Source organism: Sminthopsis crassicaudata, chromosome 2 (assembly GCF_048593235.1).
Source record: "Sminthopsis crassicaudata isolate SCR6 chromosome 2, ASM4859323v1, whole genome shotgun sequence".
In the NCBI taxonomy this organism is placed as follows: domain Eukaryota; kingdom Metazoa; phylum Chordata; class Mammalia; order Dasyuromorphia; family Dasyuridae; genus Sminthopsis; species Sminthopsis crassicaudata.
Window position 1 is genome coordinate 158,133,613 of NC_133618.1, and position 18,668 is coordinate 158,152,280.

Genomic DNA, 18,668 nt, shown 5'->3' on the forward strand with positions numbered 1-18,668 from the left:
GCCCAAGAAAGAATTGATAAATAGAAGTATGCATATAATAGTTTTACATATATGTGTCTGTGTATGTGTGTGTACACACACACATATCTATTTGTATCTAGTGGCAGCAATCTCTAGCAAAAAAGGAAAAGAAGAAAATAATTTTGTTGTATACATGGAAGGAATATTAAGTTGTGCATAGCAGATTTGTAGTGTCACATGCAATCTTTATTTTATTGTAATGTGTTATGGAAATGCTTATTTTGTTCTATGAATTGAAAGTAAAATTTAAAAAGAAATCCAATAGATGATGATTAGCTAAAGAGATTTTAGAATTCTTGATTATGTAAAGGAAGTGATGTTAAGGCTGTTTTGAGTGTCAGTATTTTTGATGAAGTCTGGCTGCATGAGGGCAGCAGTGGGGAAGAGAGAAATATTGTGAATCAGGTATTGAGCTCATTGAAGAAGGAAGGAGAATGTCTTTAGTAAATAACCAGAATTTTGATTGATTAGAAGATGTGGATTGTATGGACATCAAAAGAGGAGAATGATGGCGGTAGGAAGAAAACCTGGAAGTGGCAATGGGGAGCAATGGGAATTACAACTTCTTTGCCTCAATCATTGAAAGAAAGGAAAAAAAGTGAAAGTGCAGCCAATGCTAGAAAGGGTGACCAAGGAGGCTTGTGCCATCAGGAGAAACTTGTAATATCTTATGCCCTGTATGAGATGAAATTCTGAGAGGCCTATTCCTAGTAGCATGTGAGACTAATATTGGTGCTATCTTTTGAAGAATAGTGAGGATTGCTTAGGGAAATCTGAAGCTGATCAAAGATCTAAAGTCAACCAGACTAGCATGAGATTTGGAAGGCTAGTGAGTTTGTGGCCTTAAGAACCTTTGAATTGAACTGAAGAAACCAATGAATGCTTCATAGTAGGCCCTGAATTTTTAAAAGATATATATTTTTTATAAGTCATTTTTTGTTTTATTTTGTGGTTTTTTTGCCACAATGTTGGTCCTTTATATAGTGTCGTTTCCATTAAGCAAAATCCTTTTACTTTGGAGACCTTTCCATCCATTGCATCTTTGTAATTCTCTGTCGACCACTTGCCCTTTTATCAGGTCTGAGTATCAACATCAAGCCTTTAGAGATCAATTAAAATGGAGTATTCATAGAATGTAAGGCATTGTAATAAGAAAAATAATTTATGCCCCTGGTATTGACTTCTTATTAAATTCATCTTCCCCAGGAAAACTTTACTACCTTCCTCAGCATTTCTTTTCACTCATTAGGGCATTCAGTTTGGAAGCATCTGAAGAGATCTAGGGGATGGGAAATTAGCTCCTGAAAACCAGAAAAAAGGTCATATTTCTTATTTTTCAAGGTGAAAGAAATGGCCTTATGAGATTTGGTTACCTGAGTAAAATTAGGAATCTTAAGAATGGATAAATAGAAACGATGGTGTAAAGCTTTTCTCTACTGGGGAGATATTTAAATCATACTGCTTGCCATAGGATTAGCTGTTTATTTTTTTTTAAAAAAACTGTTATTGATTCCTCTGGATTCTTTGCTTTCTGATACCTTATTGAAATTTATCTTTAATGAGATTTAATTATGATTCACATTTTAGCAAAGATACATCCTGAAGAAATAACCCCACTCTTGCCAGCTGTCTCGGCTGAAAAAATTGGTGAGGATCAAACCTGCTTTTTTCTTCAAGTATTATTGAGATATATGGTTATTCAGGTAAGAACAAAATACTATGCAATTGAATAGTTATATATTTTACCTCAGATTTTAATTGTTATTAGTTCACAAAATTCAGTCAATCATTATTCACATATAAGTTATGAAGCAGTCTTAATATTAATGTCATACAATTGCTTCAACAAAGGTATGCTAAACTATATTATTTATTTCTAAATGAAAGATTTGGCTTAAATGTTAACCGACTCATTCAAATCCAAGATTTGGCTAAATAATGTTTAACTAAGTTGGAATTTAAAGGTATAGATTTTTGAAAATGATTAGCTCTGTGGGTTTCCAAAGATTTGTCAAGTTCCTGATATATTAGCAATTTTATTTATATTCTTTATAACATTTCCTCCTGTATATTTATATTGTATATTTACAAATAAATTATAGCAGGCATTTGCTGTCATTTTGTAACTTTAGATGTGTGAAACAGATTACAGAATAGAATCAGTTACAGAGTGGAATCATTTGTAAAATACAGGATCAACATTTGATTTTCACAATATAATCACTACATTTAAGTAGAACTTGACATTTCAATGAGATTTTTACTTTAATATTTTATTAAGAACTTAAGAAACACCCTCCAAAACATATACAAATACATCCACATACAAATTTGGACCAAAAAAAAGGAAAAAAAGAATTGAACATGAAACCATGACTACCAATTTTTTAAAAGTATGTAATAAATTCAGCTTGTTTCTTTAAAAACTACTTTGTCAGGGTATCCTTCTTGACTTTCTTCTGTTTTCATGTATTCATTTAAAGAAAATTTTAGTTATCTTTTCTTCCCCCTAATCTTTTTTCTTTCTTGTTTCTCCCTTTTTCCTTGATCACTTTTGTTATGAAAAATGAGGGAAAGGAGGAGAGGGAAAGACACAAACTATAGAGCAATTAAAAACAAGGTAAACTGAAGCATAAAGTTCCAAGTACGGCCAATTTTTTAGTAAAACATGACTTTACCATAAGTAAGATTTCAGCTTCCCCAGTTATGGGATTATAAATTAAAGAATAAAACACTCAATAAGACAAAATATGTTCCAATAACTCAAATAAAATTATGATTAAAAAAAAATCTGCAAAGTAAGAAACTGATGCAGAGAGAAGTGAAAAGAACAATGTGTTCATTAACAACATCATAAAGAAAAACAACTATAAGACCTAAAAGCTCCATTATGGGGTTAATAGGACTTTTTATAATTTTGATAAGAAGGAAGAATCATAGAAGGAAGAATATATGATTGTATAGAAATTGGGATTAAAGATTAAAGTAACAACACCTTTCTTCCTGTATGATTAAGAAATGTTTACTTTTTGAATTTAGCTTCATCAGCAGGTATAGACATAGCAAACCAGATTTCTTTGGATTATAAACCAGACATTCTTGAAGAATAGTTTAATGTATAGATACTAGACCAGACTCACTATTATTCATCTGCATCTTTTAAGGGTAACAAATTTCCTTGACATAAGAATAGAACAGTGGTTAATAGGAGAACTGGATTTATAAACTGAACTCATTACAGCTGACTAAATTTCTGAATTAAGTTGAGACAGAATCATGATTTACGTAGTTACAGGACAAAATCAGTATTTTGTAAATGGGATCAATGAAAAAGAGGCAAAGAATCAATCTGATTATTTCAAAATCAAAACTCTAACCTTGTCACAAATAAGCAGAGGCAAGCAAACAATTTCACATAGTGGCTATGTTAAAAATACGTATTTATTTTTCTGTACCTTGAATCTTACACTTCTCTGTCAGGAGTTAGGTGTTGTGCTTCATCATAAGTTATTTGGACTGATGATCAAAGTTTTTAAGTTTCAGAGTTGTTTTTCTTTATAATGTTGTTATTGTGTACACTGTTATGTTCAGTTCTCTATCACTTCTTATTTTTTTTCTGAAATCATCATTTTATTTCAGTTATTGGAAAATATTTTGCTTTTTTGAGTGCTCTATTATATAATTTATATTGGCATTATACTTGATGGCTGTAAAGTTTTTTCTATGGTTTATTTGGATTTTTGCCTCATTGGATTGTACTTGATTGTGTTTTTTCACATTAAGCTTTAAATACTGGTGAGGCAGAGTACTTGAGTGAATGTTTTGGTTGATCACTAAGTCACACACAGTATAAACTGATTTGCAGAATGCCATTGCTGTTTAAGGTTTGTAATTAGTTAAAAGATGTGTTCAGAGGAATAAGCACTTAAAATTCATGTGAATAGATTGTGACTTTTGCCATACTTTTAAAATATTAAGATCTCTTTAAGGGATAGATGGCCTAGTACAATCAGGAGTGTACTGGGAGTCAGGAAAACTTGGGTTCAAATCTTGCCTCTGATTCTTATTAGTATTGTGATCCTGGCAAGTCAATTAACCTCTTGAGCTTCAGTTTTCTTTTCTGGAAAATGAGGAAATTTTGTACATGGAGTAACTGCTTCATAGGGTTTTTGCAAAATACAAGTGAAATATTATACGTAAATATTTTTCATATTTTAAGAGGTTGTATAAACACTATTTGAAGTATGTAGATATAAAGCTGCTTATGTTGTGTTTTCTGTTTAAAAGTTTTTGTCATAATGATTTACTTGAAACATTATTTTTGAAAATGAGCTGTACAAGTTCACCTATTTTATAATTCTCTCTTTACCATGACTGTTTAAATTTTTATTATGCTTTTGTAGCATAAAGTAGGAATGAAAGGATTGCAGCAAGAAAAATTTATTTGGTCAGGTCTCAATTCTAATTCCATTTCTTCCAAAAACTAGTTCTGTGGCCTCTGGGCAAATTAACTTTTCCAGATTTATATTTCCTTATCTATAAAATGAGGAGATTGATCTAGCTTCTCCCTAACATGTCTCCTAGATTTATAATTATATTATCATTCTCATTTCCAAAATAGTGTGTTGGCTATTGAAAATCTATTGCAAATCTTTTCAGTGTGGTCCTTGATCTTTTGCACATGATTTGCTCATGATCAAGTACTGATTTGGGTGTGTGTTATATGAGAGCTAGGCGCTATGGAGTTAAATGTTGTGCCACTAATAAGATAAAAATTGTAATATATATAACTTCTATGGGAGCATAAAGTGAAGGAAAGGGGTTCTCTTAAGCTGTGGAATTTCCACAAAATTCTAAACTACTTAGAAAAATATTAGGAAACTGATATAGAAATGAGTTTCTAAACCTTTGGCTCATAGTAATGGATATGTATTACAAGATAAAGTTTAAATAAATGTTGAAAGAAGTTAATTCCAAAAAGTAACAGTAACAAACATTAAGTACCCACAATTAAGAAAAAGAACAGGCCTTATTCGCAAATTGCTTACATTTAATTTGGGGTATTAAAACACATACCAATAAGTGTTATGATTCTGAACTGAAACGAAGGCTGCTCCCAGAAGCCCCCCAAGAAACCTGCTCCCAGAGAATATTACGATTTAGAGAAGAACATTACAAATAAGTAAATACAGAGACAATGCAAAATATTGCTTATTCCTGGAACAAGTTGCACCTGAGCTGTGCTTTGAAAGAAGTTAAAATTTTTATGAAACCAAAATGAGAACATGTGTCAGTCACACAGCCACACAATAATAAGGTCATGGAGATAAGGAGGCAAAATGCAATGAATAGGGAGTGGACCATAATTGCCATATGCTATTTTGCCTTAGTTTTGATACACATGTGTGAAGTTCTGTTTCTCTAGATTATAATCATTCTCTTGGGGGGGCAGGTTTCTTGAGGGAGCTTCTAGAGCCAGCCTTAGTTTCAGTGTCCCCCCTCCCCCCCCTTCCCGCTAGCTTTAATACCTCTTGACAGAATGTCTCCAGCCAGTTTCAGTCTATAGCTCCCTCTGAATCTAAAGCCTCCAGCCAGCATGAAGGTAGATGTGGGAATGAATCAGACTCTGCCTCCTAGAGTGTGGGATTGTGGGCTTCCCAGAAGTCAATCCTAGATGTGAATCTCCTGGAAGTCCATGAGCAGACTTTTCCTTTAGACTTGTGAATCTGCTCTTGTCCAAGTGTCCCCAGGCAGCACCACAGTAGAATCTCAAATCCTCTTCTTCCTGAATCCTGCCTGGCTCCTTATATGCTCCCAGAGAATGGACTTGTGGGTACTCCATGGGCTTGTGGGGGCTCCTTAAGGAACCAATGAGTGAACTCCTTTAAAGGTGTAAACTCCTTTAAAGGTGTGAACTCTGAACTAGAGAATTGTTAAGTATACCAACTTAGCACCTTGTAAGGATCCTAACACATGTTTTGTGTTTAATCTCCTTTTTTCCCCACTAAAGGTTTTAAAGATTAGAAAAGATTTGATTACAGACATATAAGGAAAGAAACATATTAGGATATTTAGGTACTGTGAAATTAAAATATTGTTATATGAATAAATTACAGCTTTTGATAAAAGTTCTAAAATACTTGTTTTTAAACCGTTCTTCATACTATAGCTCTTGGGCTTTGTTAAAATATTGTTAAAAGCCTAATTTTAAATAATTAATTTAATTAGTTTTAGTTTTCAACTTTTCCTTTTACTGTGAAGATATTTATAATTTTTGAGAATCCTATAGTTCAATGTATGTTGATTTGGAAGAAAATGTATTATATATATTATTTTTTAAATATTTAAAGGCTGCAAGCTTGGAATGGAAGAATAAGGAGAACCAAGACACTGGCTTTAAATTTCTCTTTACTTTGTTTCGAAAGTATTATCTTCCCCATTTGTTTCCCTCATTTACAAAATTAACCAACCTCTACAAACCTGTCTTGGGTAAGTAGTGATTTTAGCTACTTCTACTGAATTTTGAATAGTTTCCTTTTACATCATCATTACAATTTTTACTAAAAAATATAATTAATCAATTTTAAAAGGTTAAATAACATAAATACTTTTTAAACCTCTGCTTTTAAAGAATTTCCTAAGAAAATACAATTTTTATTCTTCTAACATTTAAATTATTCATACTCTCACAAGGAAACAAGTCATCAAAAGATAATTTATATTGGGTTTGGAATGCATTATTTTTGGCTATAATTTTACTGCCTTTAGGAAATATTAAAATTAATTTTCATTTCCTGAGGATCCTATAGCAGGTGATAGAAATATTATAATTTAAAGAGATCAATCCAGAATTAAAATTTGTTTTTGAAAAGTGAGTAAGTTGCCTGTAATAAAATCCAGAACTGCCTGTCTTGTTGTAGAGCGCATAAATGCATTTTAATCTTTCCTGCACTAAAAGCAGTAGCTTTGACAAGGAGGAGGAAGAGGAGAGAGAGAGAGAGAGGGGTGGGGAGGGAGGGAGAGAGTGTATGTGTGTGAGAGAGAGAGACAGACAGACAGACACAGAATGTGTGTGTGTGTGTGTGTGTGAGATTTGGAGAGGGATAACTGAGACTACTTACTTATTCTTGCATTTTTTTACCATCAATTTTTTGGTAAAGATGCACTTGCTAAAAGCTTTGCTGCTTATGAAACAACAGATTCTGTATCCGTGTATGATTGTAATCATATTTAGAAAAATTATCATGGTAGATAGACAACTGCATATGCATACTATAATATGTTTTATTATCTCAAAGCTATTTCCACATTTAAATCTATGATAGAGGAGAAAAAAGGCTGAAAAAATATATATTTGGCTGACCTTCTAGAAGGTGTGCTAGATTAAAAATGAAAGAAAACCTTTCAAAACTGTATTATCCAGTGATGATACCTTCTAATTTAACAGATTCTGCTGCCAGGAAAAATGTTTAGCAAATTAAAAAATCAATAAATTTGGTTAATTTTAAGCCTTAAAAGGACGTAAGGATGAATACAGTAACGCTGGGTATCAGCCACAGGTGGTTCTTTACCCCATTATTTTTATCCTCATTACCAGAGAATTTTACAGAATGCTTTAAAATATTTAATATATTTGCCTCAGCAGTGATATGAAGTAGTTGTATTCACTTTAATTACAGTAGGATCATAGATTTAGACTTGAAAGGGAACTTTGAGCCTCTTGAGTTCAGTTCCTTCATTTTACAAATGAGGAAGCACAGAAAAAAGTCCAAGGTCATACATCTGCTATGTGTCTAACCATGATGTTTCCATAATAACAAGGCTAGCACTCTTTCCACTAATCCATGCTGCCTTTCTCTGTATTATATGTCTGTAACATATATGGATTTTTTTTTACCTGAATTTGTAATTTTAATTTGTGTAGATACCTCCTTAAAGGGAAACTACTTGTACCAATATACATCAGTAACTTTTTGAGAGTTATTTTGAGCCTTGAAAATTTAGGTAATTTTCTCAGGATATCAAACAGTATTGCTGTGTTCATTGAATTTGTATCCCCAGTGCCTATCAAAATGCCTGACATATAACACTTTGAAATACTTATTGAATGATGTATTAGAAATGGAACTTGAACCCAGGTCAACAATGCCATGTTAACTATACTACTTATATTGGTACAAAAGGTGGTCTTTAGATGTAAAACAATATAGGCTAAAAATAAATAAATAATTAAGATGCAAAATTATTTCCTAATCAGAATCTAATATAGAGACAATGTTGGTGCTATCAAAAAGTACTACTTTTAAAAAATGAAATTTGAGTGTCAGAATCAAGAAATCCTTATACCAGTTCAATATAACAGCATTCTAATTTAGACAGATGTATCAAATGCAAATATTTACTTAACTAGATTGTGTACTCTTTTTATATTACCAGACATCCCCCATTCAAGACCAAAACCAGTATATGTTACTGCAACTCGAAATAATGAAAATACTTATAGCACAAAAATTCCATATATGGCAGCTCGTGTTGCTTTTATTAAGTGGATTGTAACATTTTTTCTGGAAAAGAAATACCTAACAACAACTCAGAATACTAAAAATGGAGGAGAAGGATTGCCTAAAATTATCCAGGTATTTTACTAATCTTTTTTCTCACTTTCTTCAATTTTTATCCAAGAAACACAAACAGCCAAAGGAAATAGATTGAATTTTTTTGGGAGGTAGACTGACTAGTAGTGTAAGAACCAGAAACAGTTATTACCAAGTTGTGTTATTATGTACTAATCAATGTGTAATTGGAAAGATCAGTCCTTTCCTAAAGAAAATTTTACATTTTCAAATATTATCTGATTCTACTTTGATTCCAGAATGTTTGTTAAGCTACAAAATTGTCACAACTAAAATTGCCAATATTTTCTGTCTCCTGATGTCCTTTTGCCAGTATTCAGAAGATAAAACAACTTTGCAAATGTGTTTAGAAGCATATTCTTGAAATATATGTTTGAGCGAAATTTAAGGGACAGCCATCAAATCAATAGTTTCTTTATGCATAAATTTTCTATCTTGAATTATTTGATCTGGCAAATTAATCTTAAACCACATGATACTAAGGGACTAGATAATAGTAATCTGTAGTATAGTACTTAATCTTCTAGTATGGGCCAAGTAATCTCCATGTTGTCAAACTAGCCCTTTGGTATGGTCATTGCTGACATTTATAATTTAAATATACTTTGTCATAAATTGTCTCTATAGCCAGAGGATGTTATTTCCTTGTTGAGCTTCCTTTTTTATCCTTTATTTACAAAACATTAGTATCCTCACATTCTTTTCAAAAGAGATTAAAAAAGGGCCTAGAAACTTCTTCAGCCTGAAGACATTTGATTTCCTTGCCAAATCTGAGATAGATGGAAACAAAGGGCAACAGTGGTTAAAATAAACTTTTGTAAACTTACAAATAATGATGTTGTAAAATTATGGATAGTATCATTCCATGAAACTGAGAAGCAGAGCTGGCAAAAAAAATCAGTATCTAGGAAACTTGGCAAAGAGACTTAACTAAGCTTTATCATTATATGAGAATTGTAAGGATGAAAATAGTAAGATGGTGAGCCCATGAGAAAATAAAAAAGGTCTGTTAATTTATCTTTGATAGTGGAACTACCATATTTAGATTCCAAATTCACAGCCCTCCAAAGAGTTTTTGATTTTACTCTCATTCGTTCTTATGGATCACATGATTTATCAATGGATTATGGACAAATGTTTATAAGATTTTCAAGTCACTGTTTACTTGGAGGCAACTATTCAGTCTCCATTTTTATAGTAATTCCAGCTGATTAACCATTTGTTCAAACTGTATTTTTATATTTATAATTTTATACCTATAGATCAAACTCTTTAATTAGTTAATAATTATTCTAGGTGGGAAATATAATTGGAGTAGGGGAAGGGATAACTTATAAATGAGATATTTGTTATGTAAAGTACAAGCTATGGAGACTACTTGGCTGTCTACTAAAAGATTTTGGGATTACAATTTTGATGATTTTCCTGCAAACCTAAACTGAAAGTTGATAGTAATCAAAAATCCTTTAAGCAATAAGTATTTTAGTTTTAAAAAATGTGACTTTATGTTTTGTAAGCTTTTTCAGCAAGTTGCAACTATTCTTTTCTAGAATGTTGGTGGAATAGTACAAGAGAAAACCTCTGAGTTGGAAGTTAGTGGACCATCTGAACAGGATAAGAATCATTCTAATAGCAGTACTTTGTCTGATCGAAGACTTAGTAATTCCAGCCTTTGTAGTATTGAAGAAGAGCATCAGACTGTATATGAAATGGTTCAGCGAATTCTTTTGTCTACCCGAGGTTATGTCAATTTTATCAATGAAGTATTTCGTCAGGTTAGTGGAATATATGAGTCCCTTGTGTTTAGAAGGGCTGTTAACAATTTCATTTCTGTAATTAGGTGATGATTCTAAAAAACTTAATGATGAATAGTGATCCTTCTCATTTCTTCCTATACAGTTTTATTTCTTGATTTTTTTGAAACGCCTTATTATTAACACTGTTAGTAATGCACTTAACACTGTGCATGCACAACTCTGTGTGTGTGTGTGTGTGTGTGTGTGTGTGTGTGTGTGTGTGTGTATGTATTGAATGGCCTTTTAGATTTTTGAATCTTATTAAATGCTATAATATTAAGGTAATGTTATCTTCCTTTTTGTTTCTTAAATCTCCTTTGGTACTTTTAAAGATCCACTATTTTATTGGTATGAAGACTATATAATACAGGTTACAATCTAAATGTCATGTTTCAATATGTAATTTTCTTTTATTATTTCAGGCATTTTTGTTGCCTTCCTGTGACATATCTGTAACAAGAAAAATGGTCAAAGTATATAGAAAGTGGATATTACAGGACAAACCTTTGTTCATGGAGGAACCTGATAAAAAAGACATTATTGAAGATAATGATGCAAATTTGGGATTTTCAGTGACTGAGACAGATAACAAACAGGTGCTATTTTATTTGCTATATTAGCTAGGAATACATTATAGATAGGAAATGGATAGAGACAAGTTTCCTTCAGTGTTTAATCATCTTTAAACTGCATTGCTTTTGGAATCTGTGAATAGTGAGACTGTGAGCAATTTCATAAAAGGTTTTAAACTTTTGCAGAAGGAGCGTCAAGGCAAGGACTCCTTAACTAACAAATTACAGCATACCACCCTTTCTGGTTCACTGTCTCCAATGCTGATTATTTAATAAAGTATTTTCTTATATTTATGCTTTACATGTAACTATTACATTTTTAACCTTTATATTTATGTAAATAGAATTTGGGGTGATAGTAGGCTTCAGAGAAATGGTCTCCATTAAGGTAACCAGATCAATTCAGTAATTTGTAAGAAAATTTGTAAGATAATGACAATAATTTCTAGTATCCTCTCCTTTAAGGCTTTCTAAAATACTTATAAGCATTGTCATGTGATTGAAATTATATGTACCATATATTTGATTTTTTTAAAAAATTTTTTACCTAGCTAGAAGTCATGCAGAGGGTACATGTATATAAAACAGCGTATTGTTGAAAAACAAAAGCAACTGCTAGGTTTTATTTAGATTTCTAACAAAATTGCTTAAAAAAATAGTCTGACGTAATTTCTAAAAGTACATTTTTATGGCAAATAATTTATTAAATGCTTTGACATTTTCAAACTAGAGGTGTATCAATAATAATCTCTATTACTAGCAGTCTTGACTTTTAAAATAACTGGCTACATGCCTTATAATAAGTATGAATAAAATGAGTAAGTACACATTTGTCATTTTTAAGCTTTTGAATAATATTTCTTCTGCATTAATTAGTTATTGTTTTTAAAAGGCCACAACTGAACATTCTGGTCACAAACGATCTTCAAGCTGGGGACGAACTTACTCCTTTACTAGTGCTGTTAGTAGAGGCTGTATATTAGAAGATGATAATAAGAATATTAAAGCTGGTGTACAAGCTACACTACAGGTATGTGGCAGAACAATAAAATGAAAAATACCCAAGAAATGTTATGTACTTAAATATTTTATTATTGTGGTATAATTTCATTTTAATGATTTTATGTTATTAACAGGTAGTAATCTTTAACACATTTAAAATTGAAGTGATCAGCAACTAGAATCTATGAAATTCTCATTTTAACTCTTTTTCTGACAAACTACAGAGCTTCTGTTTTTATTTTCTTACTGTGTAGTTTTATAGAACAAGCTATTATTGTTGTTTCAGTTGTGTTTGGCTCTTCGTGACTTTTTTGAGGGTTTTCTTGGCAGAGATACTGTAGTGGCTTGCCATTTCCTTTTCCAGCTTATTTACAGATGTGGAAACTGAATAAAATAGTTAAGTAGTTTACCTGAGTCACTGGGCTAGTAAGTGTCAGAGATTAGATAAGATCTCTTGAAAAGCAGTCTTTGGGCCCAGGGCTCCCTGCACTATGGTTCTACCTAAGTGCCTTTATGGGGGGAGACTTACAAAAATATAAATTCTTTTTGGGGAGAGGTGTAGGAGAAATTTTATAGTAATGGGACTGTCATGTAACTCTGATTTGTCAGAGAAGTATTTGGAACATATCCTGGCTTTAGTACTTCACTGCATTGTGACCTTAGGCAATCACCTAATCTTGTTGAAAATCAGCTTCCTTATATGTAAAGTAGGGATAATAGTATTAGTTTTATCCACTCAAAGGATTTCTATGTGGAAAGTACTATAGAGTTATATAAAAGTGAGTAGTAGTTGTTATATTACTTTTTACTTGGTGCATATGATAATCATTTAATTCAAAAGTTTCCCAGCTATACCTATTTATACCCATAAGCTAAGAATCATTTTTTGAAATAATTGTTTAAAAGTGTATAAACGATTCTCAACTCCCTGGACTATACAAAAGCAGGCGGCTGGCAGATTTTGGCAGTGGGCGATGGTTTGTGAACTCTTGATTTAAATTGTCTTTACCCTAATTTGCAGTTGGAATGCATCAATAATTGCTGTTTCATTACCTTTAGATCACAAGATTCAGAGCCAGCCCAGAACCTTCCTTTTAAGGGCAAACACTTACTAGATCCTTTCTGTTTCTCTCACAGTGTGTTCCCTGTTTTAAAGCTGGCCATTTTCACTGGCTGCTCCTCATTCCTGGGTTTCTTTCCATCTTCATCTCTGCATGTTGGCTTCTTTGGCTTCCTTTAAGTCCTGGCTAACATCTCATCTTGTATAGGAAGCCTTTCCTAATCCTCCTTAACTCATAGGCCTTCACTCTCTTGATTTTCTGCAGTTTATGTAGTTTATCATAGTTGTTTGCTTGTTATGTCTCTTGCTAGACTGTGAGCTCCTTGAGGGCAGGAACTGTCTTTGTAATCTCAACACAAGACAGAACCTAGTATTTTGTTGATGTTTAATAAATGTTTTTGATTAGTTGAAGTGACTTGTTCTGATTTTAGAGAAGAGAGTTTAGGGTTAGATCCCAATTCTTCTGACTCAAAATTCAGTATTCTTTTGAGTGTTCCATGATGCTTGTCTTATAAGTTAATTATTTCTCTCTTAAAATTTGTTTTTGTCATACATACATATATATAAAAGTAGAAGAAATTCTTTTCACAAATGTCCATTTTTTTCTTTACTTCCTTGTAAACTGTTCTTTGGTTCTCTGCTGTGTACCTTATTTACTTTATACTTTTTTCTCCCTTTCATTTCCCTCTCTCCCCCCCATATACAAGCTACAGTTAAGAAAAGATGTATTTATATATAGATATATGCATACATACATACACTCATATCTATACATATTCCATATACACACACATGTTTCTGCTGACTCTTTCATTAAATTCTGCTCCATAACTTGCCTTGCTATTACTTATCCCTATCCATGGATCCCCCCCCCCTTTTTTTTTAAAATAAATTTTGGAGAGTGCTATATACCCTTCATGGTGTATATGTAGTGCCGTCTATTTAACTCATTCTCGATGCCAGTAGGTTTTCCGAACCATGTGCCCTCCTTCCCCTCTAATGTCTTTGTGTAGGACCCAGCTTCTTAACCTGTGGATCACACCACGTATGGATTCTTATAATTGAATGTAGGGTTTATGAAATTATGATTTATTATTAAAGTTTCCATAGTCATTTCCCCCTTACCAACCAATTTTTTATTGGCAGGAATCAGATCTAGAATAGAATTGTTCTCTTTTCCCCCTTTTAATGCATGATCCTTAAAGCAACTCAGGAAATTAGGCAGATAGATTGGAATGCTCTTGCTATGTGCAAATACTATCACTTGTATCTTAGTCCAAAGGTCTCCTCCAATGCCTCTTTTTGTTAGGGTTATCTATGGTTTATCCCTAACCACAGACTAACATCTTAATCTTTTTTAGTTGGTCTTACCCCAGGTCTTTGCCATCCAGTCAGTCAGAAGGTTCCCGAGGTGTGGAATACTCTCCCTTCTCATTTTGGTTTTGTAGAATCCCTTGTTTACTTTTTGGAGTACATTTTTGTCGTGATTTCCTTCCTGACATCTCTCCTGGTCTCCCTAATTTCTAGTGTTTATTATCTTTTTGCTTTTTTATATGCTTGTACTTATTACCTTGTTTATGTGATATATCCTCCAGGAGAATGGAAGCTCCTCAAGGACAGGCATTGTTTTTTATTATTATTATTATTACTAGAAATAATAATAATCATAATTAGTATTTATATAGGTCTTTAAAGTTTGCAAATTGTCATACTTATGTTATCTCATTTGATCCTTGGATTAACTAAAGTAGATATTACTATTCCCATTTTACAGATGAAGAGATTGAGGCAAACAAGTTAAATTACTTGTCCATTTACGCAAGTAGAAAGTATTTGAGACATGATTTATATAACTCTGGTCTTCTGGACTCTATATTCTGCAATGAGCTGAATCTTTTAGGTTCTAAGTAGCAAATCCAACTAAAAGAACAAACTAATTATAAAAATAATAATAATAATAATAAAGTCTTTATTATTAATATATTTATTGTTTATTATTATTATTAATTTATAATTATAGTTATAATTATATATATAATTATAATTTATTATTAATTGTTAATATTAATATATTTATTATTAATAAATAATAATAATAAAAAATAATAAAGTCTTTATTTTATATGGGAAATTGCCATAGTGATTATATAAATCTTTTGCAAATCTGGATAATTTTTACTTGATGATTTTCTCAAGTCTAGTAATTGAATATTATCTAAGCAGTTGCTAAAAATACCCCCTTTTAGTCACGCTTATTAGTATTTCAGATAGAGTACTTTTGTCAACAATTGAGATAATAGGCATTGCTTTTAGAATGGATATATATCTTTCCTTTTTTTTAGTTAAATTATGCTATATCTCAAATCATTTAAGGTTTATGAATTGAGAACGGATTCCCTATTTTTCCCAGCTCTGAAGAACTGGCCAATATCGGGGTCTTTAACCCAGATTTGTTCTTAACCTTAATGCAGATTTTGCAGTTTGTTGTACCCATTGAACTTGATACTTGTTACATTCTTTCATTAAGAAAAAGTGCTCAAAACTCAACATTGAAGTTACTTAATAAATATTAAATCTTATTTTATGTGCAGTATTTTGTATTAAGCTCTATACAAGGAAAGTGGAATATGGTTTCTGTCTTTATTAGTTGTCATTCTAGTATGTTTATAAGGTGAAAGACCATGAATAGATTCGTATGCATTTTTGTTTCTGTATGTTGACTTATGAAGCTTTGGGAACATTTTTTCTTGGCATGATCAAAAGTTATAGATTCAAATTAAGCATGCTAATAATTTTAGGCAGTTATTTAGTGCAGTCTTTATTTCAGTCTTAAAATTTACTATGCTCCTGACTGTATTTTAGATTTTGCTAAAAAGATACTCTTCTTTTCAATAACAGATGATTATATTTGATTAAAATGAAGCCATTCATAGTTTCTGTTTTAGGAAAGCATTTGGGAGATTTTGTTTTAATGGAGGTTTCTTTCTTTACAAGAAAATTATCAAACTATTTTAGTGCAAGTGATTTTTTTTTTTTTTTTTACATCAGAAAATTCAAAATCATTAAGTAAGCACATTTTTTACATGGTCATTTTGAATTTGAATATAATCAGTGATTTTTCTCTAGTTAGCAGAGTTGAGTAGAGGGCAAGGTAAGACTCAATATGCAAATAAGCCAGTTAACTATATAAAGTTAAATAATGATAGAATATATTCTTAAATGTTTAGCTGTGCTGCACATTTTTAAGACTTAATATAAGTCTCCTTTCACCAAAAAGGGATCTGGGCAAAAGAGTATGACTTGAAGTGTTGCTACTGGGTCTGTATCCCAAAAAAATCATAGTAAAGGAAAAAGGACCCACATGTCAAACACGTTTGTTAGCAGCCCTTTTTGTATGTCAAAGAACTGGAAACTTGAGTGGATGCCTATCATTTTGGGAATGGCTAAATAAATTATTGTATATGAATGTTATAGAATGTTATTGTTTTACAATTAATGATCAGCAGGATGATTTCAGAAAGGCCTTAAAAAAAAAAAAAAGACTTATATGAACTGTTGCTAAGTAAAGTGAGTAGAACTGAGAGAATATTGTACACAGCAACAGCAAGATTAGATCAATTCTTATGGATGTGGTTCTTTTTTTTTTTTTCAAGAATTTCATTTATATTCTTTTATTTTTAATATGCTAAATACAATGTATGTTTACATATCCATACAGTTATTTTGTTGCACAAGAAAAATCGGACTAAGACATAAGGTAAAAATAACCTGAGAAGGAAATCAAAAGTGCAGGCGGACATAAAGAGAGGGAGTAGAAATGCTGTGTTGTGGTTCATATTCATTTTCCATAGTTCTTTCCCTGGGTGTAGCTGGTTCTCTTCATTATTAAACAAATGGAACTCATTTGGTTCATCTTATTGTTGAAGAGAGCCGTGTCTATCAGTATTGCTCATTGTAAGGGCCCTTTAAATGGGCGGACACAGTGCATCGGGAGATTGAGGCCCGGAAATAATTTCTGTGGATATTAGGACTGCCCTTGGGCGGGATCCTGGCCATATTGAGATAGCTTCGTAATGGGTGACTCTCTCGCTGATTGGCTGTGTGTGTGACCTCACAGGCCCTATGTAAGCCCACTGCAGGCAGCAACCGCCCTCTTTAACCTCCTGCTGTTCACCCTGGCTCCTAGCCTGGGTGGCCAAGCCAAGATGGGTAGCCGAAAGAGGTAAGGATTTTGGTAGTGAACACGTGGGTCTTCTGACCAGGTGTTCACTCGGGAACCAACAAGTCAGGGCATCAGTTAGGGCATTATGTGAGTAGGTATAATAAAGGCTTTTAAGATTACACGTGGTTGTTCTTGAGTGCGCTACCGGTTATTAAGCTATAGATTCAAGAGATTGTGGCCAGAGACCTTAGAAGGCCTCAGAGGAGGCGAGCCGGGTAGAGCTCACACTGCAAAGGACAGTGGTCAAAGGTACTCTGGTGGGTCTAGGACAGACTAGTAATTGTAACTGCCAGGAGAGCACGTTACAGCTCATCATGTAGTATTGTTGTTTAAATATATAATGATCTCTTGGTCCTGCTCATTTCACTAGGCATCAGTTCATGTAAGTCTCTCCAGGCCTTTCTGAAATCATCCTGCTGGTCATTTCTTACAAAACAATAATATTCCATAACATTCATATAGGACATGGTTCTTTTCAATAATGACGTGATTCAGACCAATTCCAAAAGACTTTTTTCCCCTTTTTAAAATGTTAAATCCCATATATGTAAACATATTTGTACAATTATCTTACTGCACAAGAAAGATCGTATCAAAAAGGAAAGAAAATGATAAGAAAAAATGCAAAGGAACAACAAAAAGAGTGAGAATGTTATGTTATGATTCATATCCAGTTCCTGCAGTCCTTTCTGTAGGTGTAGATGGTTCTCTTTATCAAGAAATCATTGAAACTGGCCTCAGTCATCCCATTGTTGGAAAGATTCAGGCCAGTCAATATTGATCGTTGTATAACATCCAATAGACTTGTGATGGAGAGAGTCATCTGCCTCCAGAAAGAAAACATTAGACATTGAATATGGATCACAATATAGTATTTTCATCTTTTTTTGTTGTTTGCTTGCTTTTTTTTCCTTCCTCATTTTTTTTTTCCTTTTTGAACTGATTTTTCTTATGTAGCATGATAAATGTGGAAATATGCATAGGAAAATTGGAAATGTTTAATATATATTGGATTACTTGCTGTCTAGGGAAGGAGGGTAAGGAAAGGAGAAAAATTTATGACAAAGTTTTACAAGGGTGAATGTTGAAAACTATCTGCATATATTTTGAAAATATAAAAGCTATTTAAAAAAAAGAATATGGCTAGATAAGCACAAAACCATCATTATTACTGAAATATAACAGCACTCCTAATTTTTTTTTTATTTATAATATTATCCCTTGTATTCATTTTTCCAAATTATCCCCCCCTCCCTCCATTCCCTCCCCCCAATGACAGGTAATCCCATACATTTTACATATGTTACAATATAACCTAGATACAATATATGTGTGTAAATACCATTTTCTTTTTGCACATTA

General features: G+C 32.4%; 1 protein-coding gene across 1 annotated transcript in view; it reads left to right on the forward strand.

Moving 5' to 3' along the window:
- RALGAPA2 (Ral GTPase activating protein catalytic subunit alpha 2) overlaps window positions 1-18,668 on the forward strand; it is a 387,908-nt gene that overhangs the window by 65,131 nt on the left and 304,109 nt on the right. The window contains 6 exon segments of the mRNA XM_074287744.1: window positions 1,609-1,724; window positions 6,372-6,510; window positions 8,458-8,657; window positions 10,205-10,429; window positions 10,873-11,046; window positions 11,915-12,052. Of these exon segments, the coding sequence (XP_074143845.1) occupies window positions 1,609-1,724; window positions 6,372-6,510; window positions 8,458-8,657; window positions 10,205-10,429; window positions 10,873-11,046; window positions 11,915-12,052 (992 nt within the window).